We start from the raw sequence: 26,762 nt of genomic DNA, 5'->3' as shown, positions 1-26,762 counted from the left end.
CCTCTGGCGCATGCGCTTCCCGCCTCAGAAGCCAAACCGGAAACCGCCAGTGCCTTTGACCATTTTGTCTTCTTGGCTTGCTCTGGGTCTCACTCCCGCTGGAGGAGCAGCTAGCTCCCCTTCGTCCTCCACAGCTGCCCCCCAAGATTCTCGCTCTTCTGGCCGAGGGCTGATGAGCCAAGGCATAGGCAGATTAACCATCCCAGTGGGAGACCTTGGGCAAGTCACACTCTCTCAGCCACAGAAGAGGGCCAAGCAAAACCTGCAACAGAAACGACTCAAAGGCAAACAACAAACCTCCTACTCCATATATAGTATAATCTTTAATGTATAAAGCAAGCATTCAAAGATATAGCTGCCTTAGTTGCAGAATCAGTCAGTATGTAGAGAGATCTAGTAGCAGCACCTTTGAGACTCACTGAAAGAAGTTGGCAGCATTAACTTTCCTGGACTTCAGCCTACTTCCTCAGATGCATTTCTATATTAAAATCTGTTTATTAAAAGGCATCTGCGGAAGTAGACTGAAGTCTAGGGAAGCTGGGTGCTACATATAAAGCAAAGGTTGGTTTTCTTCTGAAATCATTTGAGGTGCTGCATTCTCCCAATTTAAGGGTGCAATAAGGCCCTGAAGTGCCACTATCCCAAGCTCTGAACCCAGCCTGGGCCTCTGGCGTTCCCTGCTCCCATGAGCCTCAAGGAACCACAGCCAATGCCAGGAATGCAGCAGGCCCCAGGCCTAAGGGAAACTATGAAGCTCAGCCAGAAACCCACCTCACTTCTTTCACCTCCTCTTTAAAAACAGCAAAGGACTGTAGAAAAGCAAATTGTTTTTATTGAAACCATTTCCTCAAAAGGAGCAAGTACATTTCAACCCGATGATGATGATGTGAATTTCAACACCACGATCCCCCTCCTCCTTCCCTCCCTTCTCAACAAAAAGGTAACAGAACTGACCGACAGGCGCAGAAACGTCGTCAATGTGAAAATGAACAGCTCCAGATGGACTAAGTGCCAATGCAGCAAACAGGTGTTGAACGAGGTTTTCCCCACAGGGTACGCAATGGCACTCTTTGGCGCAATGGATTCCCAGGTGGGCTTGGCTGAGCTCTAGGCCATTCTCCAAAGGCAGCAAGCAGCAGCAGAGAAACTATGGCTGCATCCAGACTGGAGAAATAACCCAAATGTTCTTTCTGGCTAAAGGCTATGGAACTCTGGGAGTTGGAGTTTGTTGTGGGCCCAGAGCAGAGCTTAAGGAAGGCCCCACAACATACTCCAGCTCCCAGAATTCCATAGACTTGAGCCAGGAAGACTTAAAGTGGGTTATTTCTCCAGTGTGGATGCAGCCAAAGACGGGAGCCCACCCCAACCAATTCCCAACTCAAGGTTTCCATAAAATAAAGGTTAAAGGAACGTCTAAGCCTGCCATGTTCCAGGGTGCGGTGGGGAATAAGGCTAGACAGCACAAGACAGGAGAAGCATTTTACAAGAGTTTTACATTCAGACCCCGTTTGCTTCGTGTCTAGACTCACAGTAGAAATGCACGTTCTGCCCAACATGGAGGTATACAGAAACAGTTGGTTTTTTAATTAGGCCCAATGCACATTTTAAGAAAGCCGCCTGCAAACATGTTGGTCAGCACATGCGCACATACTCTCTTCTTTTGGGAAAAAAAAAAGGCATGAGAAAAATGCCAAGGTAAAATGTCCAATGCTGCTTACCTGAATGCAGGGGGGCTTTAACCATGAGCCACACCACCCATAATTTGTATTTTTCCTACACACCTTGCTCTGGGGACTCCTAGCATTTGCCTTACCACTTCTATGTAAATACACAGGAGAAAAGAGGCCTCCGCAGCTGCAGAATTGGACAAGACTTGCAGTTTATTCAAAAGCAGCTCATTTTCTAAATTGATTTTAGAGACTAGAGGGCAGTGAGCTACTACTGTATAGCAGCAATGAGGACAAATAAAAAGACTCCCACTGATGTGAAAGTTTCAGAGAGATATGGAGGCAAGAGGCTTGCTTTCCCTCCACCGTGTCATGACAGCTGGGGACACATTTTAGCTTTACGTGTTTATGGACTTACTTGTGCTTCTGAAAACTGAAGCACCAGGATTTCTTTTTCAATAAGCCAAAACCACCTTACAGTCCAAACTATTCCTTTCTATGCCACTCGTTGACTGAAGTAATACAGTCGCAAGGGAAGGTAATCAAATTAAAGAAGGAACACGTATATGCACATGAGCACACTTTGCAAGCTTGCTTCCAAAACTACCATGGAATAGAAGCACCAGAAGGAAATGCCAACATTAAGAACTGTGCCAGAAAGCAGAAACTATACACTTATAGAGCCAATAAAAGACACATGGAAAAACCTGTATCTTAATACAGTATAAATTTGAAGGGGACTGCTAACCCTGTTTTGGCAGGACAGATCAGCCTCCTCTTTTATCGCATCAACATAGTCTCTTGGCCTCTTAACTGTAATCAAATCTGGGCAATTTCTGCCAAAGGTATGTTACCAGGTGATGGAAAGTTTGATGCAAGTCTCTCTTCCTTATCTGCTGGGGTGGCATTGAGGAACTTGCTCTTCCTTTTGAGTACCATCTGCTGTTTTTATATACCTCACTTCTGTTTCATCCGTTTCTGTTACAGAGAAGCTCAAAGGCAGAGAAATGGTGCAACAGCCCTAAACAAAAGAGGCCTTTACCACATGTGATAACATGCACACAATGAGACTGAAGTAGGCGATTGCAATTTGTTAGCTCCTCTCACAGTTAGCACAGGTGCAGACGCAAGTGCACCCACGGCTCCTCGCCAGGTTAAGGCAAAGCCCAGGCAAGTCCTGCTCCATGTCATTTCCTAGAACCGTTTTAGGTCAGTATTATCTACCAGCCAGAAGTGGTAGCTCCAGGGAGAGTGCTGTGAAAAGCACAGCAAGAGTTTCCAGTTGGCTGAAAGTCACACTTGAAAACAAAGGAGGTAAAGAGACAGGACAATGCACCAAAATCACCAAGAACATTTCCAATGGAAGGAGGAGGGAAGGGAGTACAACTCTATTGCCACTCTTTGTCAGTTTGTGCCGTGTTCCACTAACCAGGTCCATTTTTAAAACCACGGAGTTAACTGTAAATAAATAGATGTCGATGGGCAGGGAGATTTAAGGAACTGTTATAATTCATCATTGGTTCTAGTATCTTCCCTTGGTTCAGACTGTTTTTCAATATGTGGGCCTGTGAAAAAGAAATAAACATGGATAATGAAATAAACTAGGACTTTACACCACACAAAACACAACTTTCACATCAAAATAACCACAATGTGAAGGGGAGGCCATGCTTTCAGAACAGGACATACTCAGCCAAAAGACATTTCTTGAGACAAGGGGGGTGGGTGGGTAAATGAAGACAGGCAGAGGACAAAAGGCTTGCAAAATGGCCTTGTGGATAGAAATGAGGAAGCAACAAAAGAACAGAGACTGAAATGGATGATAGGAATGGCAGTTGGAATGAACAGGTGAGTGGGAGGAACCACGCAGTCTCACAGATGCTAGTGGACTGCAACTGCCAGCATTCCTCATTGGCTGTCCTGGCTAGAGCCCATGATAGTGGGAGGGCAGTATCCGATTCCCTTTGGATCCAATTACTACAGTATTTGCAATTCAGCAGCTGGTCATAACAGTATTAGGATCAACTCCCTTGAAATTGTTGGCATTGCTTCAGCATCAAAACAGCTTAGCAAAACTAGTGGGACTCATTAGGATCCCAGGGTGGCCAAGTTAGCATCTTCCTGCTATTTTGATATATCCAGGGGAGGGATTTCTCTCGGTCCCACCATCACAGGCACATTTAATGAGGATATGGGAAATGGGGCCTATTCAGCGGCTGCTCCAAAGTGGTGGAATTCTCCTCCCAGACATTATTTTGTGAAGTCCAGGAACTGCCTGGTTCAGAGAGGAAGCCCTAACACTCAAATATAAACTGGGGAGACAAACAAGGAGGTTGAGATCCTAGTTCTGTTATGCCTACCTGTGCCTGGTCCCGACTCACTCTCCAACTGCACCGGCTCTTCCGTGGGCGGCTCTTTGACTGGGCTGGCGTCCTCTGGTTCGTCTGCTCCTTTTAGAAGGAAAAATAACATCTCTAGTTACACAGAAGTCTTTTTACATTAAAAATTGAGTGCACATAATGTGATATTTAATGGGATGTATACAATGGTCAAAGTGCACCCCACCAAGATAAAGGGCCTGCTCACCTTCCTGCTTCTCCTCCTTGGGAGGAATGACTTTCTCACTCTCTGGAGGCACGGTGGCATTCTTGCCTGCTTCTGTTTTTGTGGTGTTCTCCTTCTTCTTTGGCTTGGGCTTTGCAAACTTGGCTTTATTGAGAAGATACTGCACTTCCCGATCCAGGGCTGCAATTTTCAGCTCAATGTCTTTGGAAAGGAGCGTAGGCTTGGCAGTGGGAGGCAGCTTATTCTGCTCTGCTAAAGTCTCGTTCTTCCATAGCTTTCAAGAAACCAAACAAAAATAGAGAAATACGTTAGATCCTTAGTCCTGGTGCCAATCACAGTCAGATCTTGACAAAAGTCCTAGGCGACAACATCCAGTGCACTACAGATCATCACAGCTTAGAAGCCAAAGCCATACTCTGACTTCTCTGTTTAGGTTTTAAAAATCATGAACGATGTGGATAAAATTGAAAATGGTTTTGCTAACTCTTCTACAACACCAGAACTCAGGTTATTTGATAAAGCCAGTTGTGATCCAAAGCATGCCAACCTAGGTGAAAGACCAAATGGGACCCTTTCCACCACACACTCTCCTAGTTCCTCATTCTGGCATGGATATTCAATCAAATCCTGATCCCACCCCACATCCTTACCATTGTCTCATTTATAGCTTTTTCCAAAGTGCTCAGCTCCACCTCCGTAAAGATCTGATCAATCTCTGGGATCATCCGTGCTCCCCTAAAAAAAACAGTAGCAAGGAACGTATTAAATTCTTTGGCTGGTGAGTTTGGTATGCGGGACCCATACACCTGCTTCCTAACTGTTTTAGTTATTTGAATAGCTACCTTTGAGCAATAGGGTTTTTGGGGGAACATTTTTGCTTACAGGTATTTTTTTTTAAAAATATTGTTTTAATTTTTATAACCTGGCAGTGTGGTGCAGTGGTTTGAGATTTGGTCTAAGACTCTGGAGAACAAAGTTTCAATCCTTGCTCAGCTGTGGAAAACCACTGGGTGACCTTGGCCAAGGCCCAGTCTCTTGGCTTCAGGGGAAGGCAATGGTAAACCTCCTCTGCACAAATCTTGTCAAGAAAACCCCATGATAGATTTGCTTTTGGGTCTCCCTAAGTCAGAAACAAAGGCACACAATAACTACTACATCCCGCCCTGTAATTTCTTCTAAACCAGTTCTTGGGAAAAGGCAGGAAACATAAAGATGACTAAAATCCCACCCAGGAAAGGCAGAGTCAGCCACATATATCGGGCAGTGCTGCAAGCGTGCGCACACACAGGTCAGTGCCAGAGGTCACTCTCATCTGTTCAAGTCCCTGGGCAGCTTATATAGCTAAAGCTGCTGCTCCTCCACATCGCCAAGTCTCTTTTCCCCATCCAACTTGCTTTAGCCAGTCTTACTTCAGGAAGATGCTGGAATGATTGAGCAAGCTCTCCAGGGCAGCCAGGAGGTCTGGCCACTTCCTCCTCTCCTCCACACGGAAGAAAAGACTCCGGCAAAGCTTCTTCAGCTCAGAAAGCTTCTCTTTCAGTTCCTAGAAATTGGAACAGAAATTAAAGTGATTAAAGATACAGCTATGGAACAAGCCCAGGCTGTAGGTGAATTGCTGATGGACCAAGTGTAAGAAGTGAAGGCTAAGGAACATCACAGCCAAGTCTGCATACAGGGCCGGACAGAATATCTTTAGGGGTTCCTGAAACACACCTGTAACACATGGACGACATTATCAGAGAACCAGGTCCCTGCAAAGTACAGCTGTGGTTACACACTGCCAAAGTGTGGCAGTCCATGCAAGAAATGTAGCTAGATTTGCATAAGACCATGTCTTGAGGAAGGATCAGTCTGGTGTCACATTACAAGCAGCTCAGAACAGCTAACATAAACATTTTTTTTCACCCAGTTCTGACAAGATTTCTAGATTTCTCTGACAAGGGAATGCTGCTATAACATTCTTGTCAATCTTTCAGTCTAATGGCACAAATAACTGCCCCTTGGCCCAAGCCATGTAAGGTTCCAATTTGTGTCCAGAATATCTCAACCTTAGTTGTGGCTGTATAGCCCTCTTCTTCCATCCAGCTGGAAACTTTGCTCAGCTTCTTGGAAATGTCCTCTCTCTCTTCTGCTGTTGAAACAAATTGGTACTCCTCCTGATAGAGCTTGTCCTGGTAAGACACAAAAGAGAGAAATTTCTCTTAAACTGAATTACCCATAACTCCTGGGGAAATTTTGCCCTTGGCCCGTTCTCCTACCTGAGTCTCAAAGACAAAGGCCTCGAGGCTGTTAGCTGACTTCTCCCTCTCCTGCTTCTCTAGGTCTCTCTCAGTCAACTCTTGCAACCTGAGGTTGGGGTCAAAGGATAAAGCGCCAGATTCACATCCACCTCTAAATGAAGAATCCCCAGGCACTATCAGCAGACTCACCCCTCCTGCCTTTCAATTGCTGAGAAAAGGCAGCGGGGGCTCTGGGGAGAATGCCAAACCTACTTCTTTATGGAGTCCTGCAGCTCTTTCGGGAGCAAGTCTGGTACATCATTCACATCCAGTTCCACTGTGATTTCCTCCACCAGTTTTTGCTTCTTGGGAGGCTTTGGCTTCTCCTCCTCCTCTTCCACGGACGCTTTGCCACTGCTGCTTTCAGGGCTCTTTGTAGGCTCCTCTCCCTTCTCCGTCCCAGGCATCTCTTGGGCTTCCTAGAAAGGATTGATTCCAAAAAGTACAAGAGCTTTTGTCAGGGACCAGCTAAAGTTTCTCATTTTATGTTCAGATTTGGTCATCCCTTCCAAGAAACTAGGCAGGATGAGCTTTAGGGTGTCCACAAGATCCAGACCTTGCAAAAAGATCAAAGTGCGTGTCTGCTCCAACAGCACCAGAAAGCATGAGGTGGAGAGAAGCTTACAAGACACTAACTGAAAACAGATTAATACGAGGCAAGTGGTAACTCTTCAGAAGGACACCCCATGCTACCCCACATCCATCAGTCCTGAAAGCAAGACCCCCACCCACTCCTTTCCCACAAGCAGGCAAATGTTTTGGTTCCCTACTTCATCCCCAGGTGAGCCCCATCTTTCTTGCTCCCTAGCACCAGAGGGAAAGGAGGCAGCTGTGGGGAATCTCCTAGCTTGCTCACGGGAGAATCTGGCTTTTCTGCACCCTCCTCTTGCTGGTCTGTTGCTGCAGAATCCCCTCCAGCAGCCTCCTCCTGAGAAGGGGATGGTGTTGGTGATGGCTTTTCGTCCTCCCTGCTAGCAGCCCCAGCCTCATCCTTCGTATTCTTTTTGCCAGATTCCACTTGGCTCTCTTCTTCTTCCTGGAGTGGGAAAATGCCCAAGGGCCAGAGGTAGTAAGGAGCTGGTACATAAAAGTCAGGAGGGTTGGACAGGCTGACCCAAAGCCACCACCTAGTTCAGGATTCCTCTTAACCCCATGACTGTTCCTATGCACCCAGTCAAGAACCCCCCTGCGCTGCACAGGAGCAAAGGCAATTCTTGTGGTTGGGCAAAGGTCCCGTCCCTTCATTTGATTATACCAGCTCCCCTTTCTGACCCATTTTGACTGCTGTGCTGGACTGAAACCCTCTGTTTAGCTGGCAGCCGCTTCACAGACAGACCTCACCTGCACAGTCTCAGTCAGGTTCTCAGGGGCTTCTGGCACAGGGTTGCCTCCTCCAAAAAGGCTGGAGATGGTGTTGCCAAGCTCTAAACAAAGAGAAGGAGAAGAAGAGAAACTCCTCAGAAGGGTACAGGCCCAACTTGCATGTGATCCAGCTTCTGCGTCCCACCTGAACCCTCCTTATTGGCAAGGAACCAAATTCCATGTAATACATATGGCAAAAGGCTGGCATGCATAAACTACTGTCTCTATGTGACACAGGAGTGTGAAAGGCAGGCAGGGCCAGAGGTGGCGAGGAGGAAAAGAACCACAAAGAGACAGTGCTAGCAGTCACACCTTGCCTAGCTGAAGAGGTACGGGTAGGAAATGGGGAGCAAGTTCTCACCTCTCAGCTGCCCACCCCCAAAGAAGATGCTGGGAACTGGAAACTAGTTTCCTGGGCACTGGGGTGGCTGAATCATGACATGGTGAGGCAGCTGTTGCCACCCAAAGAGCTTACTTGTCAGTGTGGATTCCTCCTCTGGCTTGTCCTCCACCATTTTCTCAAACACAGATTCGACCTGGAAAATAACAGATGAAAACCAGTGAGACTCAGCTGGAAAGTGATGGCTCCAAATGCAGGGCAAGGCAGCAATACTCACGCGATCGAGGCTCAGCACGCCACTCTCATCCATGTTGAAATGAGCCTTGATACCTTTGGATTCATAATCCAAATGCTTCTTGAAGCTCTCACCCACACCATGCAGCTTCACCCGTGTGAGATTCAAGGACCCAAAGACTCTGAAAAGACCAGCACCAGAATATAAGGAAATATGGGTGAGCAAAATGGGTATTCCTGTCTCCTTCCCTTCTTGTTTCTATTCCCAGCCTCCATCTCCACTGAGAGGAACATACCACCTTGTTAAAAACAGTGGGCAGAAGAATCAATGCAGACCTCTTTTTAAGCCACCCACTCCAAGTCCCACAAGGAAATGCCCAGCACAATGTTCTGGTAAATTATAGCTCTCTCTTGAGACCAGGGACAGCCATAATCTCTGGGAGTCTGAGGAAGGGTGATCAATTAGACCTTCAGGTGCATGGCCTATGCAGGCTGCATCACCGAAGATTCATCCCTTCCTAGAGCGGGTTCCCTACGCCCTGGTCTCCATGGCAAACCCACAAAGGCACTCACTGCAAGTCATGTTCACTCATGAAACCCATATCTGCGTAGTTGATGTGAAACTCAAAGTCATCTGTGTAGCGGTTGAAGGTGATGACCTTGCGCTGGGGATAGGGAGCCATGCGCTGGAAGAGGATCCGCCTGTTGTGCTTCAGACTCTTGGATTTATCTTCCTCTTCCACTTCACGAGTGAACTCAACCTGAGAGTTTAGGAGGGGAGGGGAAAGCACAGCCTCACTCTTCACCATGCTGGATAGCCAGATCAACAAGTTTAAGAGATCCATCCTTGTCTCTGGATGCTTCAAAGATGGGCTTTATCACACACACACACACTCACCATACATTGTGCCCTTTGTGCACAGAGCCTCACCTGGATTGGGAAAACAGCCGCATCACGGACAATGAAAGGCTTCACTTTGAACGCCTTGCTGAGGGCAGCTGCTTGGTAGACAGCACCCATGGCAGCTGCTTCATCTGCATTGATGTTCTTGCCCAGCTCTTCCCTGAGATTGGAAAGAGAAGAAGAGCTTAAGGGCCACCCTGCTCTGGCCAGAAAGAAAGAAGAGATGGGGCTGTGTGAGGTAGGGTGCACAGTACACAATGGCTTGGTACTTACTTGCCAACGGCTTTCAGCAGAAACTCCTGCACTTTGGGCACACGGGTGGCACCGCCAACTAGGATCACCTGGTCAATTTCATTCTAAAAAATGGAAAAAGATACGTGGTGTGACTCTTGCGAGTACAGGCTGAGACAGACTTTCCTTAAGCGACAATTCTCTCTCTGCAGATTTGAGTGGCAAAAGCAGGGGACTAGACAATATCTACTCATTTGCACGCTAGCATTTATACACCATTAGTACAGCTCCTGCACCAGAAACACTTCTATACCTACCAGATTCATCTCAGCACTGTTCAGTGCCTGCTGCACAGGCCCTGCAACCCGCTGGAACAAATCTGAACACAGATCCTCAAACTCCTGCCGTGAAACCTTGGCCTTGAAATCAATGTCATCCAACAAGCCCTCGATCTGAGAAAAGACAGAAACCAAGTGTATGCCATCTCACAGAACGTATCCCACACAGCATTTCACTCCAAACCTCTTCCATCACAAGGAAACTCCTTCATCCCCAAAACATCACAGTCTACCATCTCTACCACCCCTCCAACCTCTTCAGAACAACCTGAGGAAATGTGCCATGAGGCATCAATCCCATTCCTGTGCACATAACCTACCTGGGCCATGTGGTCAGCATTGGCACTTAGTACAGTTTTCAGGCGGTTAGCTTCCTTCAGGAGTTTGGCCATGGCACGGAGGTTTTTCCGGACATCCTTTGATGGCTGCTGTTTGTTGAAGAGCTTGGCCAGATGGTCCCGAAGGCGCAGCTCCATCTCCAGCCCTCCTAGCGTGCGATCAAATCTGAGGAAAATAAAACAGACCATGGAAGCAGAAATCCAGAGAGCAGCAACCTCTCTGGCTTGGCATCTCTCTCCTTTTAACCCAATCCCCCGATTTTAATGCACAGCTTTTATTTGTGCTTCATGTGATGGGCTTCCTGCTCTGGACTGACAAAGCCTCTCTTTCACTTCTTATCTCATGCCCAACTTCCCAGCCAGGAGAGTGGAGGTCCATTTCCAAGCCAGGGATTGGGGGGAGGAGAGACTTACCCAACACCTCGGATCTGCAACTGAGGCTGGGTCCCTGAGTCCTTGGTCTTCACAGTGTGGTAAGTCACAATGGTACACACAGTGCTGCCAGATCCCATGTCATAAAACATGATATTCTGGAAATCAGTAAAGAAACACTTTAAACAAAATAGGGATGGACTCAGTTTTTGGAGAGCAGCTCTCAGGTTTAAAAATATGAAGTTACTTTATGCCAGATCACTTTTTCTTTCTGGTTTCCACACTATTGTCCAATATTCTCACCACCATTCATATGATCATCTATTCACCTTGGCTTTAGGTAACATCCTTTCTCCAGTCTTAAAGACTAAAACTGAAATTGTCACCTCATCTCCATAATCACGTTTTGCATTTCTGCTGCCATTCACTGATACAGCCTATTCCTGATCATCCACTTAATACATGAGGAAGTAGACTCAAGGCTACGAAAGCTCATGCTACCGGCTTCTTTCTTTCAGTTAGTCCCAAAGGTGCTACAAGATTCCTTTCCACACTGATTTTCCAGACTAACATGGTTTCCTTTGAATTATGCCAAATCAGACTGTTTGTGCACCTAGCCCAGGCTTGTCTGGTCAACAGCAGCTCTCTGAGGATTTCAAGGGGCAAAGACACCCAACCACTCACTAGTCAGCCCTTGCTCTCAGAGATCTCAGGGCCTGGGAAGTGTACATGCACAGCTATGCCTCATTACAATATGCTTGAACTCAAGGAGTGATTGTAGCATGCTTTGGGTTTTTTAACACTCATTTACAAAAAAGAACAATCTCTCCAATTTCCTCAGATTTTTCTTAAGGCAGGACTGAAGAAGTACAATGAGTCTGAACCCTGGGTGAAAGGGCTCAAAAGCTCCTGCAACCCTGTTCCATCAGAAGCACCTGGGCTGTAGCATTGATGTCTTTCCTCCGGAAAACCCCGTAGTTCAAGGCCACCGCTGTGTTATCATTGATGAGTTGCAAAACCTTGAGATCTGCCATGTTTGCTGCATGGAGGACAGCTCTTCTCTCTGCTTGGTTAAAGTAGGCCGGGACAGTGATGACAGAATCCTTGATGGGCTGCTCTGCAAAATGGGACAGAAGGGGGCCACGTTAGCTCCTGGGGTCTTTAGCTTCTCTTCTTTTACTTGTGAGGGAAGAGGAAGTCTCGGCATTTTTTACACCCCACTTTTTTGGTAACACTCTTGCACTTGTGTTGCCACACACATGGACACACAGTCATTTCAAACCTGCAAACTCCTCAGCTAATGCTCGGGAATAGTTAAGGACCATGCCCAGGATCTCTTCTGGAGAATACTGCATTTTACTGCAAAGAAGAACACAGATGGGGGAAAAATTGTATGCATTTATGTGAAAAGTGTCCTTTAGAGGCTTCTTTGCCTACAAATATCTAGCACTGCAGAAGGTGAGCACAAGATGATGTCTTGCAGCTGACAGGGAGAAGGCTTACTTTAGGTGCAATAACATAACAATATGCTTTTAGTCTGTTGTTTTTCATACTCTTTAAGACCTTCCGAAAGATAGTTGAAATGGGTAGGTGTCCATAGCTACCACCTGTCACAGATCAGGCTGTGAGGAAAAGTAACCAAAACACCTGACTTCCCCTCAATAGATATGGACCAGCTTCATCCCTTATGGACACCCAGCCCAGTGGGACTGACAGAACGATACACCTTAGCACAAGCTGATAACGACATCTCTCCATCCAGACCCCTGTAGCAGAACTCCAGGCACAAACAGGGAAAGGTGACATCATCTTGTGCTTCGCACCATCACCTGGTAAACCCCAAACTGGTCACTCACTCTGACAGTTTAAAGGTGACTGTCTCCCTCCTTGCATCTTTCACCAGCTCATGTTCTGGGAACCGTGACTGATATAGTGCCACTTGAGGGTTATCAATGTGCTTGCCTAGAAGGTCCTGGAAGTACCGGAATGCCACTTTTGGATTCTTGATGGCCTATGAAAAATAAGAATGTTACAGCACAGAGCTCTTCCCTGATCAGACTTAACCCCTTCTCTAGAAATACACATTTAATAAGTGTCTAGAATTTAGTCATATGAAAACACAGGAAATACCACAGACCAATATGTCATGCGCTCTGTTTCCAAAAGCTAAAATGCCCTTCTTTGGCTGTGGTTCTCAACGTTTTGTTTTCTAGATGTTTTACGCTTCAGGTCCCACAATCCCTGACAGCTAGCCTTGCTTTCTGGGGCTTCTGGAAGTGGATGTCCAACCTCTGGAGGGCTGAAGATAAAAAGGCAGTGCTCAATATGAAGGCAAGCAGCAACTCCAGAAGCAGGAACCTATAATTGACAAAGGTAATCTCCAGACACGTGAGGTCTGAGTTCCCAAAAATGATCAATTTCTTTGTACTATGGAGGCTGCTAAATGGGACCAAGGGGAACAGGTGGAACCTAGAAATAATTCAAGCTGTGTAGATCCATGAAGTCAAGTGGCTCCAAGATGAGGCAATATTGACAGGCAAGCAGAACCTTGGAGCTTACCATTCCCACAGCGCTGTCGCCAAAGAGGCGCTCGTTCTCCTTCAGGGTCACGACCACTGGGGTTTTCCTTCGAGATTCCCTGAAACAAAAAGGGAGATTGCACTGAAAAGGAGAAAAGAGTACTGCCCAGAGTCAGGCCGGGCTGTTTGTCTGTCTAGCCCAGACCTTTCTATTATGAGCAGCAATAGCAGGCCTTCCAGAATGTCCCTATCCTCTGTTACCTGAACAGACAGTGGAGGCACTGGGGTCTGAGACAGAGACCCTCTGAACACAAACTAGGGTCCCACCACTGAGGACATGCCCCTTCTTAGAAACTCCTGTCCAGTGGACAGACCCTGAAGGAGCTCTCCAAGGCAGGAGTGGGAGTGAAGAGCTGTAGACCAACTCATGGGGGTTGTTGCATGGTAAGGAACTGGAGGAGTCTCTTCTGAAGGTGGGCAGGGACAATGACAAAAGTGAACCAAATCTGCACGATTGGATATTGAGCTATGACTCTCTGCCATCTTACCCTTCAGCAAAAGACCAATTTCAAGAGCACTCATAGAATTATAGAATTGGAAGAGACCTGAAGAGCCACCCAGTCCAACCCCATTCTGCCATGCAGGAACTCTCAATCAATGCATCCCTGAAAGATGGCCATCAAGCCTCTGTTTAAAGACCTCCAAGGAAGGAGATCAAGAGAAAGTGCAGCATCTGACAAGATGGACATGGCTGTAGGCCTCATGAAATTAGGCCAAGGCCTGCCTTTGTCACAGGTTCCCTAAGACACTTCCAAAATAGCAGAAGAATGCACTTGAGGAATTGAAGGAAAGCCTGCCCACTCTGCTGCTTAATGGAGGATATAGAGACAATGCTTCCAGATAGATGTGACTCTTGGAGTCGCTTCTCCTTTTACAAGTTAGCAACCAACGTTAAGGACCAACCCGACTGAGCCTTGTGACAATCAGGAGTCAAGAAAATGATGCTTCAGAAAGGACAAATAATATGCCTGTGTTAAAAGTACTGCCTCCACTGTTCTGTTGTCAGTCTCCTTCTATGCACTTAAGATGGGCCAGACATCGAGAAACAGTTGCTGCAGATCCACTCACTTGTTTAAGACGATTTCCATTGGCACCCCAGGCTTGACAATGGCTACCTTCATGGATTCGCTGCCCAGGTCAACTGACATCACTGCCAAGGAATCTGCAGGACGGAGGTATGGAGTCATATATGCTCAGAATTTCAGCAATAAATAATGTAATGCTGCCCTCCCTCCCGCTGCTATGAAGTTTCAAGGATTCAGGTAAAGACACACAACCAATGAACAACACAACTCTGCCACCCAATGCCCTTCCTGTTTGTTTATAGGACTTTTGCCCTAACATCTACGGTTGTGAAACCAGGGCAGTGAAGAAAGCGGACAGAAAGAGAATGAATCCATTTGAAATGTGATGCTGGAGCAGAGTCCTACAGATACCAAGGGCTGATAAAAAAGACAAACGAATGGGCTTCAGAGCAAAGCAAGCCTGAACTCTCACTGGAAACCAAGATGGCTCAACCAAAACTGTCATACTTCGGACATATCATGAAACAGCATGACTTGTTGGGAAAGATAATACTGCTTGGCAAAACGGGAGGCAGGAAGGAAGGAGGAAGCCTGCTAGAAACGGGAGATGGCTCAAAGAAGCCACAGTCCTGAGTGTGCAAGGCCTGAGCGTGGCTGTTGATAGCAGGGAGGTTGCTCAGTCACAGGATTGCCATAGGTTGCAGTTCGCCCGACAGAATTCAAAGATATAGCCCTGTTACTTGGTAGAATCAGAGATGAAGAGAGATCTTGAAGCACCTCTGAGACTCACTGAAAGAAAGAAGTTGGCGCCATGAGCTTTCATGGAGTGAGTTCGTAATGCATCTGAAGAAGTTGACTGAAGTCTATGGAAAGCTCAGGCTGCCAACGTCTTTCTTCCAGTGAATCTCAAAGGTGCTCCTGGCACGGCTAGATCACTGAACTCTGATTGTCCCTCACAATGAATGGAGCAGGAGAAGCGCTGCAGGGCTGAGGCCAGGCGGAACCTGAAAACGAAAACGTCTCCCTGGAGGCTCTGGGGAGGGCCCCGGCGCCGCTTCACCTCCTGGGCCCCCGGCGCAGCCTGGCCAAAGCCCCTCAAGGCAGGCTCCGGGTGCAGGCCTCCTCGGTGCGAGGGAGGACAAGGCTCCGCAAAATGGAGGACAGTGGCCAGATGGAAGCCAAGGGCCCTCGCAGAAGCACGAACCCAGGAATAGGGGACAGAGTCTCCTGGAAAAGGAGGCGGCGGCGCCCGGAGGGCAGAGCCAGCTCTCCTTGACGGACTCCAGCTCCCAGCATCCCCCGCAGACAGACAGACGGAAGGACAGGAGGCGTGGCCACTGCCTGGGGGTTCTGGGCGCTGGAGTCCGGCTCACCCGAAGCAGGGGCCAAAGGCGGCGAGGATGCCCGGGAGGGAGGCCTTACCTGAGCGGGAGGGCAGGCAGGCAAGGAAGAGGAAGGCCAAGGCGGGCAGGGCCGGCGTCCTTCGGGCTCCGCTGCCGCCGCCAACCATGCTGAGGCCGAGGAAGGCGCCTCCGACGCTTGCCGACTTCCCTTCCCTCTCTGTCTCCCTCTCTCTCCTCAGGCCCTCACTCCGCGGCCTTTCCTGAGAGACGGAGCCGGCTTTCCCTCCCTGCTCCTCCAGCGGCGCCTCTGTCTCCCTCTGAGCCTCGTCGCTTCCTGCCTTACTGACCGGCCGGCAGCGCTTTCGCCGTCGTCGTCCTTCCGCGGAGGCCCCGCCTCCGGCAGCCAGGACGCGGCGCCACCTCATTGGCCAGCCACACGCAAGCCCCGCCCACTCTCGTCCGCCATTGGGACACGTCGGAGGCGCCGGGAGTCGGGAGAGCGTCATTGGCTGCTCCGGGAGAGGGGGTGGGGCCCCGACCCGTAGCGCCCCGCCCCTCCCGCCGTCCCAGAAAGGGGCGTGTCTGGGGAACCTAGCAAGGGAAAGAAACGGGAAGTAGAAGCGCCGCGGCGGAAGTTGCGCTGTCACCTGACCGGCCAGACTTCCGCCCTCCTCCTCCTCCTCCTCCTCATCTCTCCTGAGGGGCCAAGATGGCGGCCTACTTGCAGTGGCGGCGCTTCGCCTTCTTCGACCGGGAGACGCTCGTCCCGCCCGACGGAAGGAACGTCCTTTTGCCGCCCGGAATCACCGTCTGCGACTCGGGACGCGGCAGCCTCGTCTTCGGGGATATCCTTCGCGTCGGGAGGGCGGGGAAGGGAGCGAGCGAGAAAGGGGTCTTCCATTGCAGCCCCCAGAATCCCAGGGCAGAGTAAGAGCAATGAGTAACAATTAGGTTGGAAGGAGTGAGTTTCCATGTTAATCTGTGTATCGCTCCGTTCTTGAATAGGCCAAGAGGGTTTGTGTGTGGCTCATCAGGGGCCCATGGTCCATACACAGATTAACATGGAAATCGCTCCTCCCAACCTGGAGTCACAGATGTATATGTACGCCCCACTCTCTTCCATGGCAGCATTCTCTGAAGAGGCCAGCCACAGACGCTGGTGGAACGGCAGGAATAAACTCTCCCAGAACACAGCCACATTGCCCGAAAAACCCACACCAAAACTATGGCTGCTGGCCATGAAAGCAGTGGCTGAAACTGTTAGGAAAGAGGTTTCGCCTAAATGTTAGTGTGAACCTCCTGATGGTGAGAGCCCTTTGGCATTGGAGAGCATTGCCTCAGAAGGCGATGGACCCTTCTTCACTGCGGGCCTCTCTCAGGGTGCTTTGCCTGTGGGTTCCTTAACAGCAGGCATTGGAGAGCATCAGATGGCCATCGGTGTCTCTGGTTGTGTGAGCTCTAACGCAGGGCTGCTATTGGCGATCCAAGCATATGCGTTCCATGTCTGAATGAGAAGCGATTTGGGAACCCCTGTATACACACCTTCGGGGTGAAGTTACATCTTGAAGTGTTTGAATGCGAAAGAATAAACATTTTATAAACTAAGCTTTTTAGCCCCTTTTAATGTTGTTGCTCCCATTTACATGGAAGGTCCCTTAATTAAGGTCCACATATGGAAGGTCAGATATGGTTCTTACCACGTTCACTGGAACTCAGTAGCTTCCAGGCCTATAAACTGAGAGTGACGCACCTCTTCCAGCTGAAGCAGCACAGCATCTTGGCTTCTGTGGGCGAAGACGAGGAAGGAGTTAACCCTTTGGTACGTTGGAGGGGGGCCAGTTCACCTTTTTAATGAAATGAAAGTTATGTGCAGTTACTGTAGCTGCAGGGAAAGACGTTTTATGTTTCTCTGACAAGGCTGAAAAATGTTCAGGCCTCTGGTTGCCAGTACGTTTGGGGCCACTTTCTGGAAACTGTCAATACTTATTCTGTATTTAAAATTCTAATAAGGTGGCTAGAAATTTGGACAAGTGTAGTAGGTTTAATTGTGATCAAGCAAAAGAAAACCAACTTGACTCAGTGTGCTTGCTGAGGCTTTCTTTGTTGCTCTTGCTCCTTCAGTTTCTTGACTTGGAGTTTCGCCTTGCAATGGTTTTCCATCTGAGGGTAACCTCAGGCATGTATCTGCAGCCCTTGCCTTGCTCAGTAGCTGCAGTTACAGTTGCAATCCCAGGTTCAGAGATTCCTCTCAGAAGGGGCAAACAAATACCTTTTGTGCACAGCAGCATTTAAATCTCTAAGTAAAAAGGGTGTTTCTCCTTGGTGTGGTTTTCCTGACCATAAAGTTCATGTGGTTTGTAGGTCAAAGTCTGGAACCTAGAGAAGCGCGATGGTGGGAATCCTCTGTGCACTAGGATTTTCCCTGCAATTCCTGGCAACAAGCCCACAGTTGTGTCCTGCCTCACAGTCCATGAGAATCTCAACTTCATGGCTATTGGTAAGCAGAATCAAAATTGTTACAGTGAGCTGCAGTCATTCAAAACGAGTCCTATGCAGGGAGGAGAGCTTGTGAAGGGGGCTGTCATCATTCTTGAGAAAATGCTTAGTTTTCATGTTGATAGAATTTAACTTTCTATTGGGTTGATTTAATCACTGACTAGAAATGCTGTGTGGAGTGTAACACTCTCTTCTTCATCTGCCATAGGTTTCGCTGATGGGAGTGTGGTGCTCACAAAAGGAGACATCACGAGAGATCGGCACAGTAAGACTCAGATACTTCATGAGGGCAGTTATCCAGTTACAGGCCTCGCCTTTCGCCAGTCTGGAAAAACAACCCATCTCTTTGTTGTCACCACTGAGAACATCCAGGTGAGAAGCTTGGTTGAGCTTGGATGTGGGAGTCAAAGCTGGGCCAACTTCTTTGTCAGCTTCAGAACTTCATTGCTGCCTTTTCCTTGTGGCTTTGTAGTGTTACACGCTCTCAGTAAAGGACTACCCACAGCTTGAGCTGGACACACGGGGCTGTGGTCTGCGCTGCTCCACACTCAGTGATCCCTCCCAAGACCTCCAGTTCATTGTGGCAGGAGACGAATGTGTCTATCTCTACCAGCCAGATGAACGTGGGCCCTGTTTTGCCTTTGAGGGCCAAAAGCTGATTACCCACTGGTATCGTGGATATCTTGTCGTTGTGTCCAAGGACCGGAAGACATCTCCAAAGTAAGTCTCTCTCGAGGCAGAGTACTATTTTTATCACCATCCTAGTGAACATGATGTAACTCTTTTTTGAACTGTTAATTGAAACTATGAATAGGGACTCCTAGCCTCTTTGCATGTATGAAAGATGTTCCTCACTCTTGCTCCTCTGTGTTCCAGGTCTGAATTTGCTGGGAATGACCCACAAAACTCTGACAAGCAAATCCTGAACATCTATGACTTGGGCAACAAGTTCATTGCATACAGCTCCAGCTTTGATGATGTAGTGGATGTCCTGGCTGAGTGGGGGTGCTTGTATGTGCTGACTAGAGATGGGAAGCTCCATGTGCTGCAGGAGAAAGATACGCAAACCAAGCTCGAGGTAAGAGAGCCCAGCTTGTTCTGTTGTGCTTGATTGGTGTCAGAGAGGCATAAAGCTCTTGGGCAGAAGGCATATGGAGCATGTTGCCTGCTTGGCTCTCTGGGAAGCCTGATTTGGATCCACCTAGGAATTGGAAGCTGTTCTGGAACCAGCTTCTGTGACAAGAGCCTTGACAAATACTGGCAGTCCAAGGAGGAAGAAGCAGCGGATTGGAGCTCCTGCTCTCAGATATGCTAACCTTAAGAACCATCATTGTTAGCCAAAGCTTCTTTCCCAACAGATGCTCTTCAAGAAGAACCTCTTTGAAATGGCCATTAACTTGGCCCGGAGTCACCACCTGGACAGCGATGGCTTGTCTGAGATCTTCCGCCAGTATGGAGACCATCTGTACAACAAGGGCAACCATGATGGTGCCATTCAGCAGTACATCCGGTAAGTCCACTGCTTTGTCCAGTGCGGGTGGGGGATCTCCACAGGGCTCTTCACTTGATGGAGCTTAGAATTAAGCCCAAGCAAGGCCTTACTGCCTGGAGGAAAACTGGAATCTGCAGAGTCTGCTTTCCTGTTCTTACTGCTTTATTTGCTAAGCAGTCATGGGATGGAAAATAAGCCCACCCCAGAACTTCACCAGTGGGGGTTGCTGTGGCTCCTCAGTTGTTCATTAGAGACATCTTAGGAAACAACATCTTTTTGATTTGTAGTCGAGATGTTGGGGGTTGTGTGTACTTTCCTGGTATCCTCCTCTTATGTGGCTTCAGGTAACTGGGAGGAGAGTCCTGATAAGCCCCTTTACTCCTTAGCACCATTGGGAAGTTAGAGCCATCCTATGTCATCCGTAAGTTCTTGGATGCTCAGCGGATACACAACCTGACAGCCTACTTGCAGATGCTGCACCTGCAGTCTTTGGCTAATGCTGACCACACAACGCTGTTGCTGAACTGCTACACGAAGCTGAAGGACATCTCCAAGCTAGAAGAGTTTATCAAGGTGCAGTTGAAAGAGTGGGGAGTTGGGGAATTGGGCACAAGGAGTTGGAGGTTGGGAAGTTCCTTTCCTCCTTCTCCATTGTGCTATGACTCAATAAATTTAATGCTCTGTTCCCCTTAAAGTGATTACAGAGTGATTTATAGTAAGTAATGCCAATTTACGGGGTATTAAAACAGAGAAAGGGGTATGTACATTGTATAACTAGTCTGTCTGGTGCTTGTGTGCCCGAGGGGTAGGTTCTCCTGAAATCAAATTAAACCTCTCTCTCGAGTGGGTGGTACTTTCCTTTAATCCCCAAATTTGGAAGCATTAGGCAGTTTCCCTTTGAAAGGAGCGAAAGCAGAAGCAGCTGGTCCCATCTTGGTTATCACCTATAAAGCCCTATATGGCTTGGGCCCAGGGTACTTGGAGGACCGCCTCTCCCCATATAGTCCGCCCCGCACTCTTAGATCAGGAGAAAGACATCTGTTGACGGTTCCAGATGTCCGTTACGCTGTCACGAGGAGGCCTTATTCTGTCTCAGCCCCTAGACTCTGGAACGCACTCCCTAATGAGCTCCGCATGTCCACTTCCCTTGACGTTTTCAAGAAAAACTTGAAGACTTACCTTTTTCATCAGGCATTCTCCCCATGAACGTTGGTGTTATTTTTCTCCCCCTGAATGTGACATTTTTCCATTCTGTCAGCCTTGTAATTGTACTGTTGTTTTTATCTTGTTATTTTATTGTATATTGTGTTTTTAAATTGTTTTTACTATGCTGTAAACCGCTATGATCTATGGAATAGCGGTATATAAATAAATATTATTATTATTATTATTATTATTATTATTATTATTATTATTATTATTATTATTATCTTTCAAATGGGAGCATTGTGTGGCTGTTGAGGGCAAGAAGGGCCAATATGTTCTCCTTCCCTTATAGGATTAGGCTCCTGTTGGCATTCTCCTCCAGGCACATGGGCAGGGTGGGCCATGAATCCACATAAGTAGGTTTGGATTGGCCTGCCTTTGCAGATGGCTTCCCATATAGGGCTGGATGCCTAATTCAGGGCCCACTGCAACATGTGTCTCTCATGCAGACAAGCGAGAGTGAGGTGCATTTTGATGTGGAGACAGCCATCCGGGTCCTGCGCCAAGCAGGCTGTTACTCCCACGCCGTCTACCTGGCTGAGAAGCATGCACACCACGAGTGGTACCTCAAGATCCAGCTGGAGGATATCAAAGTGAGTCCATCTTATACCTCTAGCTGATGAAGCAGACGTTTTTAATATTACAGTATATCTAGGTCAGGGGTGCGAATTGTGCAGTCCCAAGATACTGTTAAACTGCAAATCCTAGCATTCTGGATTTATGTTGGCTAGGGCTACTAGGAGTTGCAGTTCACCAGCATCCAGTGGACCACATAGTTCTCCCTTGATCCAAGTCCTAGAAAAACATGAGCAGTTTGCTTTATTTCTCCATTATTTTCTCTTCTAATAGATGCTTCTAGTTCCAAATGTGTGTGTAACTTGGAAAACGTGAGCTTTTTTCCTGCATGGAAAATGAAGAAAGGGTTGACTGGCATGGGGGCATGGGCACCTCTCAGCCTCTTCCCCATGACTTTTTCATTTGTCCAGATAGACACAGTGTTTTCATTTTTAAAAGGATTGGGGCCATCAAGTTTGGCAGCAGCAAATACTTTTAAAATGATGGTGTCTCCATTTAGAGGCTTGGCAGAAAGATCTTGTTTCATTGCTGTGGTAGAGAAAAACTGAGGTTGCCCTGCTGCCTTATTCTGACCCCCACGTATTTGGAAATGGAATGAGAGGCCTGCATTTGCTTCTGATATTTGCTGAGCCTCTTTTGCTGTGACAGCCACATTTAAACCCCAAATGAGGTTTTTTTCTTTGCCCCCCCCCCCCATGCCTGACAGAACTACCAGGAGGCTCTGCGCTACATTGGCAAGCTACCCTTTGAGCAGGCCGAGAGCAACATGAAGCGCTATGGCAAGATCCTTATGCATCATGTTCCACATGAGACAACAGAGCTCCTCAAGGTCCTGTGCACAGACTATCGACCAGCAGGAGATCGCGAGGGCCCTGGAGGGCTGGAAGGAAGGAAGGTACGGCATGGGGGTCAGTATTAGCCACAAAAATGCTGAGTGAAAAATTAAACCAAAGTTAAAGGGGGGCAAATGGTAGTAACGTGCAGAGATAGCAAGGGAAGAAGCACCATCTCTAAAGGTTGGAAGGGAAGATGCCCTGGGCATGTTGGGATACAGGGAAAGGTGTGCATAGTCAGAATGCCCATGATGGAGTGCCACATTGTCAGAATCGGGGTGGTTCTGCCCGGCTGCTTTTTATAGAAGTCATCTCATCTGTGGGTGGCCTCCCATGCCCCTGAAGTTGTTCACTTGCACCCTGGGGACTCCAGAGTGTTGGGGCTACTGGTAGGAAATGTTTGGCTGGGAGGACAAAGTCAGAAGGTGCTTGAGATACTGACTGCCTGCAGCCTGGCTTTTTTCTCCCTCCTGTCTAGGCCAACCCTGATGAGTTCATTCCCATTTTTGCCAACAATTCCCGGGAGCTAAAGGCCTTCCTGGAGCACATGTCGGAAGTGCAGCCTAACTCTCCGCAGGGAGTGTACGATACCCTTCTGGAGCTCCGCCTCCAGAACTGGGCCCATGAGCAGGATCCACAGGTATGTTGTCTTTCTGCTCAGTGTACATATCAATAGTACTAAATGGCCCTATTTTTTCCCTTTGCCAAGAGGAGATTCCTCACTAGTTTGCATCTGCAGCAAGGCCCCATGTGGGCCCATCTGGTTGGGTGTCCAGTGAATATGTTCTCTGCCTCTGTTGGCAACAAAAGAGGCTGGCTCCTTTTATCCTGTGCCCTCTTGCTCTGTTCTGATCCTGGCCTGGGAATGTCTCTCCTAATCCTTGATATCTTCTTGCCTTTTCCTTGCAGGCCAAAGAGAAACTGCACAATGAAGCCATTTCCTTGCTGAAGAGTGGGAAGTTCCAAAGTGTCTTTGACAAAGCTTTGGTGCTGTGCCAGATGCACAACTTCAAGGATGGCATCCTATACCTCTATGAACAGGGCAAGCTGTGAGTGCAGAGGAGTTGACGATCCTTGCCCTGATTGTAGAAGAGGAGGGAAGGAGGCAGTTCTGATTCTGATCAAGGAGGGAACAGCTTTAGGCCTAGCTTGAACCCCGAGTGCTGGGTATTATGCAGTCATCTTTTTAAATGAGTTGGCTGGTGGTATAGAGCGCATGCATATCAGGTTTGCAGAAGACATCAGATTGGATCAGGAGGGCTAATACCTGAAAGACAGGATCAGAATTTAAAATGACCTGGTTTGCAACAGTCGTCCATATATTACATTTAGGATGGGAAAATGAAATGCACAAGTAAAGGGTGGGTGGCACCTGGCTTGAAAGCAGCACAGGTGAAAAAGATTGATGTGTCGTAATAGACTACAAGGTAAACTTGAGTCAACCGTGTTATGCAGTGGCCAAAAAAGCAGGCAGGGAAGCATTTTACTGACTAAACTGACCTACCATTCTCCCCCTCTGCTCCCCAGCTTCCAGCAGATCATGCATTACCACATGCAGAATGAGCAATACAGGAAGGTGGTGGAGGTCTGTGAGCTGTATGGAGACCAAGAGGCCTGCCTGTGGGAACAAGCCCTTGGCTACTTCGCCCACAAGGAGGAGGACTGCAAGGAGTACATCACAGCTGTGCTCAAGCACATTGAGACCAAGAACCTCATGCCACCTCTGCTGGGTGAGAGGAACAGAGGCCTGGGGCAGAGACCCACTTCTGGGGAGAGGGTGGGTGTGCCTGAATGAGTCTTTGGGGAGATGTCTTGAAATTCCAAGAGGCAGCTTGGCTTGACATCCAGGTGGTCTCTGTTGGAAGTGGGGGACACTGACATTCTGACATGAGCTTCCTGTATCTTTGGAATCAGAAGCTTGTGGCTTTCTGCATGTGTTCTTTGGAGACTTGCATGCATGCACACACCCATGCCCAATGTGTGATTTTACTGACTTTAGCTTAGTCCTGTCTCCCTGTTCCCCACCTTTCTGTGCTGATGGGCTGCATCATCTTCTAGTGGTGCAAACTCTGGCTCACAACTCCACGGCTACCTTGTCCGTCATTAAGGATTACCTGGTCAGCAAACTGCAGAGGCAGAGCCGACAGACCGAGCAGGATGAGCAGAGGATTCACAAATACCGGGAGGAGACCAAGAGGATTCGCCAAGAGATCGAGGAGCTCAAAATGAGGTAGCCATTGACCTTGTAGCTGAGGTGGTGTTTGTCTTGCGCAGGTGGCCACCAGAGTGGTCAGTGCTGCTAACCTGCCCTCTACCCATTGCCCCTTTCTCCATGGGAATGCAGTAGGGCCAATTAGCCTGGTCTGACTCTTCTGAAAGGGTTGAGATCTTGTTGGAAAGGAGGCTCAGCAGCCATTTTGAGCAGCTGGGTATGCTTCAGAGTATCAGTGCTGCTTTTCTTGCTGCCATGCTGGCCTTGGCATTTGGAACAGGGGAAGGGGATCTTGTGGCATTGGCTTGATGTCCCCAAGCAAAGCGGAATGTTGTGCTGGTGTTGCCTGTGTGTGTCTGTGTACTATGTCTTCCACTCCTTCCTTCCTGTCCCCAGCCCCAAGATCTTCCAGAAGACCAAGTGCAGCATCTGCACCAGTGCCCTGGAGCTGCCCTCGGTGCACTTTTTGTGCGGCCACTCCTTCCACCAGCATTGCTTTGAGAGCTACTCGGAGAGCGGCTCAGAGTGCCCCACCTGCCTGCCGGAGAACCGCAAGGTCATGGACATGATCCGTGCTCAAGAGCAGAAGCGAGACTTGCATGACCAGTTCCAGCACCAGGTGGGGAAACTACAACCCAGCTGGATTCCCCTCCATCTTTTGGCTCTTTGAAACCAGTGGTAACACCCCCCCTTCACCCTAAAACAATGTTCTGTTTTGTTATTTACCTCCTCTTCCTTCTCCTCTAGCTGAAATGCTCCAACGACAGCTTCTCCGTGGTTGCAGATTATTTTGGCCGGGGTGTTTTCAACAAACTCACCCTCATCACAGACCTCCCTCCAGGAAAGTCTGCCTCAGCCCTTGATGCAGGCTTGCAGCGGGACCTGCTGATACACACAAAGCGGAGCACCTAGATGCTGGTGGATGGATCGAGCGTCCCTTTGTCCTGGGATCTCTTAGCCTTGCTGGTTATGGCCTGAGCCAACAGGGGATGGAAACTGGCTCAAGGTGGGCCTTCCTCCTGTCCTGGGAGCCTGTGGAATGCTCATCAGGATATCCTTGTAAAAACTTTGTTTGCCATGAAAGACGTTAAATAATTTGAAATGGGGAAGGTTCTTCTTGCTTCCCTCTTTGCATTACTGTATCTCTGCTCACCTGCAAAGCCACAGGATGAAATTGGCCTCTGCAGGCACAAGCCAGAGACTGGGGACAAAGGTGGTTTGGGTGACAAAACTCTTGAGAACAGCACCATCCCAGGGAAGTGTGGCCTTTTCTGTGACTCGGGAGGCAGACTTCCTTCCCTGTTTCATCAAGTCTTACTGTATAATGGCTCTGGGAAAGGGTGCCAGGTTGGGTTTCATGCCTGAGCCTCTGTGTGCTACTGTAACTCTGACCTGGAAAACAAACCTCAAACGTTTTGTCTCCTGGGGCTGAATACCTTGCCCTGTGTGAGGAGCTGGAGGAGTATTGCCCTAGTAAGGCACAAGAGTGGAAGTAAGCATGGGGCAGTGGATGTGGGAGCGGAGGAAGGGGAAAACAAGTTGGGTTCGAGTTGTAAATAGCTTCTGACACTAATACCCCAGTGTAGTCCTTCCTTCCTTCCTTCCATGACATAAAGCATGGCTTGAAGAGTATGTGTGTCGTCCTTTATTCACAAAGGTGACCTGTGGTTTCTCACTGTTGGGAGGAGCTGCTCTGGAAACGTAGTGAGGCCAGGGCCCTCCATGACTGAGCATAGCGGAAGGGGTCTGCATGTGGGACCATGCCAGGGCTGTCGCTTGGGACTGTGACAGGTGACATCGCTGCTCCCCAGACATCTGCCTTTTGGCAGAGAGGGGTGTGGTGTTCCCCTTGGTCCCTGTAAAATGCTGGAGCTCAGCAGGAGAGACGGCTGAGGGAGTGGGGTGGGCCTCACCTGAACTTGGCTCTTGAAGGCAGTGGCTTTTTGTGTTGCTGAAGAAATTTAAAGGGGACTGACTCTCCCAGGATCCATCCAGAAGGAGGATGGATAACACATGAATTGAGGGCAACAGCCACAACACCTGGACCAAATGCAGGGCCTAGGACTAACTTTAGTCCAATACCAATGCAGAAGCAATCCCGTTTGAGGCTGCTTTAACTGCCCTGGCTCAGCACTAGGGAATTCTGGGAACTGTAGTTTTGTGAGACATTGAGCTTTCTCTGTCAGAGCAGCTCTGGTGCCACAATAAAGTACAGCGTCTCAACCTGGACTATTTCTACATAAACAAGGCTGTTTTTAAGCAGAGGCCTTGGAGTTCCTGCAGGGCCTCTGGGGGAAATCCATCCAATACTGTTTCTCTGACTCCCCTTTTGGCCACCATTGCGGTAGTGGGCGGGGCCTGGGGTGAGTG

At 48.5% G+C, this 26,762-nt stretch overlaps 2 protein-coding genes across 4 annotated transcripts; one reads left to right on the top strand and one right to left on the bottom strand.

Moving 5' to 3' along the window:
• Positions 1 to 307: 307 nt before the first annotated feature.
• HYOU1 (hypoxia up-regulated 1) lies at positions 308 to 16,098 on the bottom strand. 3 transcript variants are annotated; one of them, XM_042474425.1, is made up of 25 exons: positions 15,827 to 16,098; positions 15,657 to 15,793; positions 14,278 to 14,371; positions 13,190 to 13,268; positions 12,487 to 12,641; positions 11,913 to 11,989; positions 11,566 to 11,747; positions 10,673 to 10,788; positions 10,241 to 10,424; positions 9,900 to 10,034; positions 9,625 to 9,707; positions 9,379 to 9,511; positions 9,021 to 9,208; positions 8,491 to 8,629; positions 8,349 to 8,409; positions 7,853 to 7,935; positions 7,368 to 7,547; positions 6,725 to 6,930; positions 6,491 to 6,578; positions 6,281 to 6,403; positions 5,642 to 5,775; positions 4,883 to 4,967; positions 4,254 to 4,506; positions 4,028 to 4,117; positions 308 to 3,232 (listed from the first exon to the last, which is right to left on the bottom strand). In XM_042474425.1, exons 1-25 carry the CDS (start codon positions 16,081 to 16,083, stop codon positions 3,171 to 3,173), a joined length of 3,324 nt encoding a protein of 1,107 aa, XP_042330359.1. In that variant the 5' UTR covers positions 16,084 to 16,098; the 3' UTR covers positions 308 to 3,170. The 3 variants fall into 3 exon arrangements, with proteins under 3 accessions (XP_042330359.1, XP_042330357.1, XP_042330358.1); XM_042474423.1 differs by having other exon boundaries at positions 15,657 to 16,098; XM_042474424.1 differs by having other exon boundaries at positions 4,028 to 4,111; positions 15,657 to 16,098.
• A 154-nt stretch (positions 16,099 to 16,252) lies between these two features.
• On the top strand, positions 16,253 to 26,024 carry VPS11 (VPS11 core subunit of CORVET and HOPS complexes). The gene is made up of 16 exons (XM_042474426.1): positions 16,253 to 16,422; positions 17,248 to 17,396; positions 17,939 to 18,074; positions 18,282 to 18,445; positions 18,546 to 18,793; positions 18,950 to 19,151; positions 19,432 to 19,583; positions 19,952 to 20,138; positions 21,221 to 21,364; positions 22,054 to 22,242; positions 22,659 to 22,820; positions 23,090 to 23,229; positions 23,708 to 23,910; positions 24,239 to 24,410; positions 24,789 to 25,011; positions 25,140 to 26,024. The coding sequence occupies exons 1-16, from the start codon at positions 16,287 to 16,289 to the stop codon at positions 25,302 to 25,304; spliced, it is 2,772 nt and encodes a 923-aa protein (XP_042330360.1). The 5' UTR covers positions 16,253 to 16,286; the 3' UTR covers positions 25,305 to 26,024.
• The last annotated feature ends 738 nt before the right edge of the window (positions 26,025 to 26,762 follow it).

This window comes from Sceloporus undulatus, chromosome 6, assembly GCF_019175285.1.
Source record: "Sceloporus undulatus isolate JIND9_A2432 ecotype Alabama chromosome 6, SceUnd_v1.1, whole genome shotgun sequence".
Classification (NCBI taxonomy): domain Eukaryota; kingdom Metazoa; phylum Chordata; class Lepidosauria; order Squamata; family Phrynosomatidae; genus Sceloporus; species Sceloporus undulatus.
The sequence above is the reverse complement of the archived record's forward strand: the minus strand, read 5'-3'. Positions and strand labels throughout refer to the sequence as shown.

Excerpts from the sequence above, each read along its gene's own strand:
- VPS11 (XM_042474426.1), top strand. The coding sequence starts at position 16,287 with ATGGCGGCCTACTTGCAGTGGCGGCGCTTCGCCTTCTTCGACCGGGAG. Across the intron at positions 18,794-18,949 it reads GACCGGAAGACATCTCCAAA|GTCTGAATTTGCTGGGAATG; the intron begins GTAAGTCTCTCT and ends TCTGTGTTCCAG. Across the intron at positions 24,411-24,788 it reads ATCGAGGAGCTCAAAATGAG|CCCCAAGATCTTCCAGAAGA; the intron begins GTAGCCATTGAC and ends TCCTGTCCCCAG.
- HYOU1 (XM_042474423.1), bottom strand. The coding sequence starts at position 16,083 with ATGACGCTCTCCCGACTCCCGGCGCCTCCGACGTGTCCCAATGGCGGA. Across the intron at positions 11,748-11,912 it reads ATTAGCTGAGGAGTTTGCAG|AGCAGCCCATCAAGGATTCT; the intron begins GTTTGAAATGAC and ends CCCATTTTGCAG. Across the intron at positions 4,118-4,253 it reads CAAGGAGGAGAAGCAGGAAG|GAGCAGACGAACCAGAGGAC; the intron begins GTGAGCAGGCCC and ends TCCTTCTAAAAG.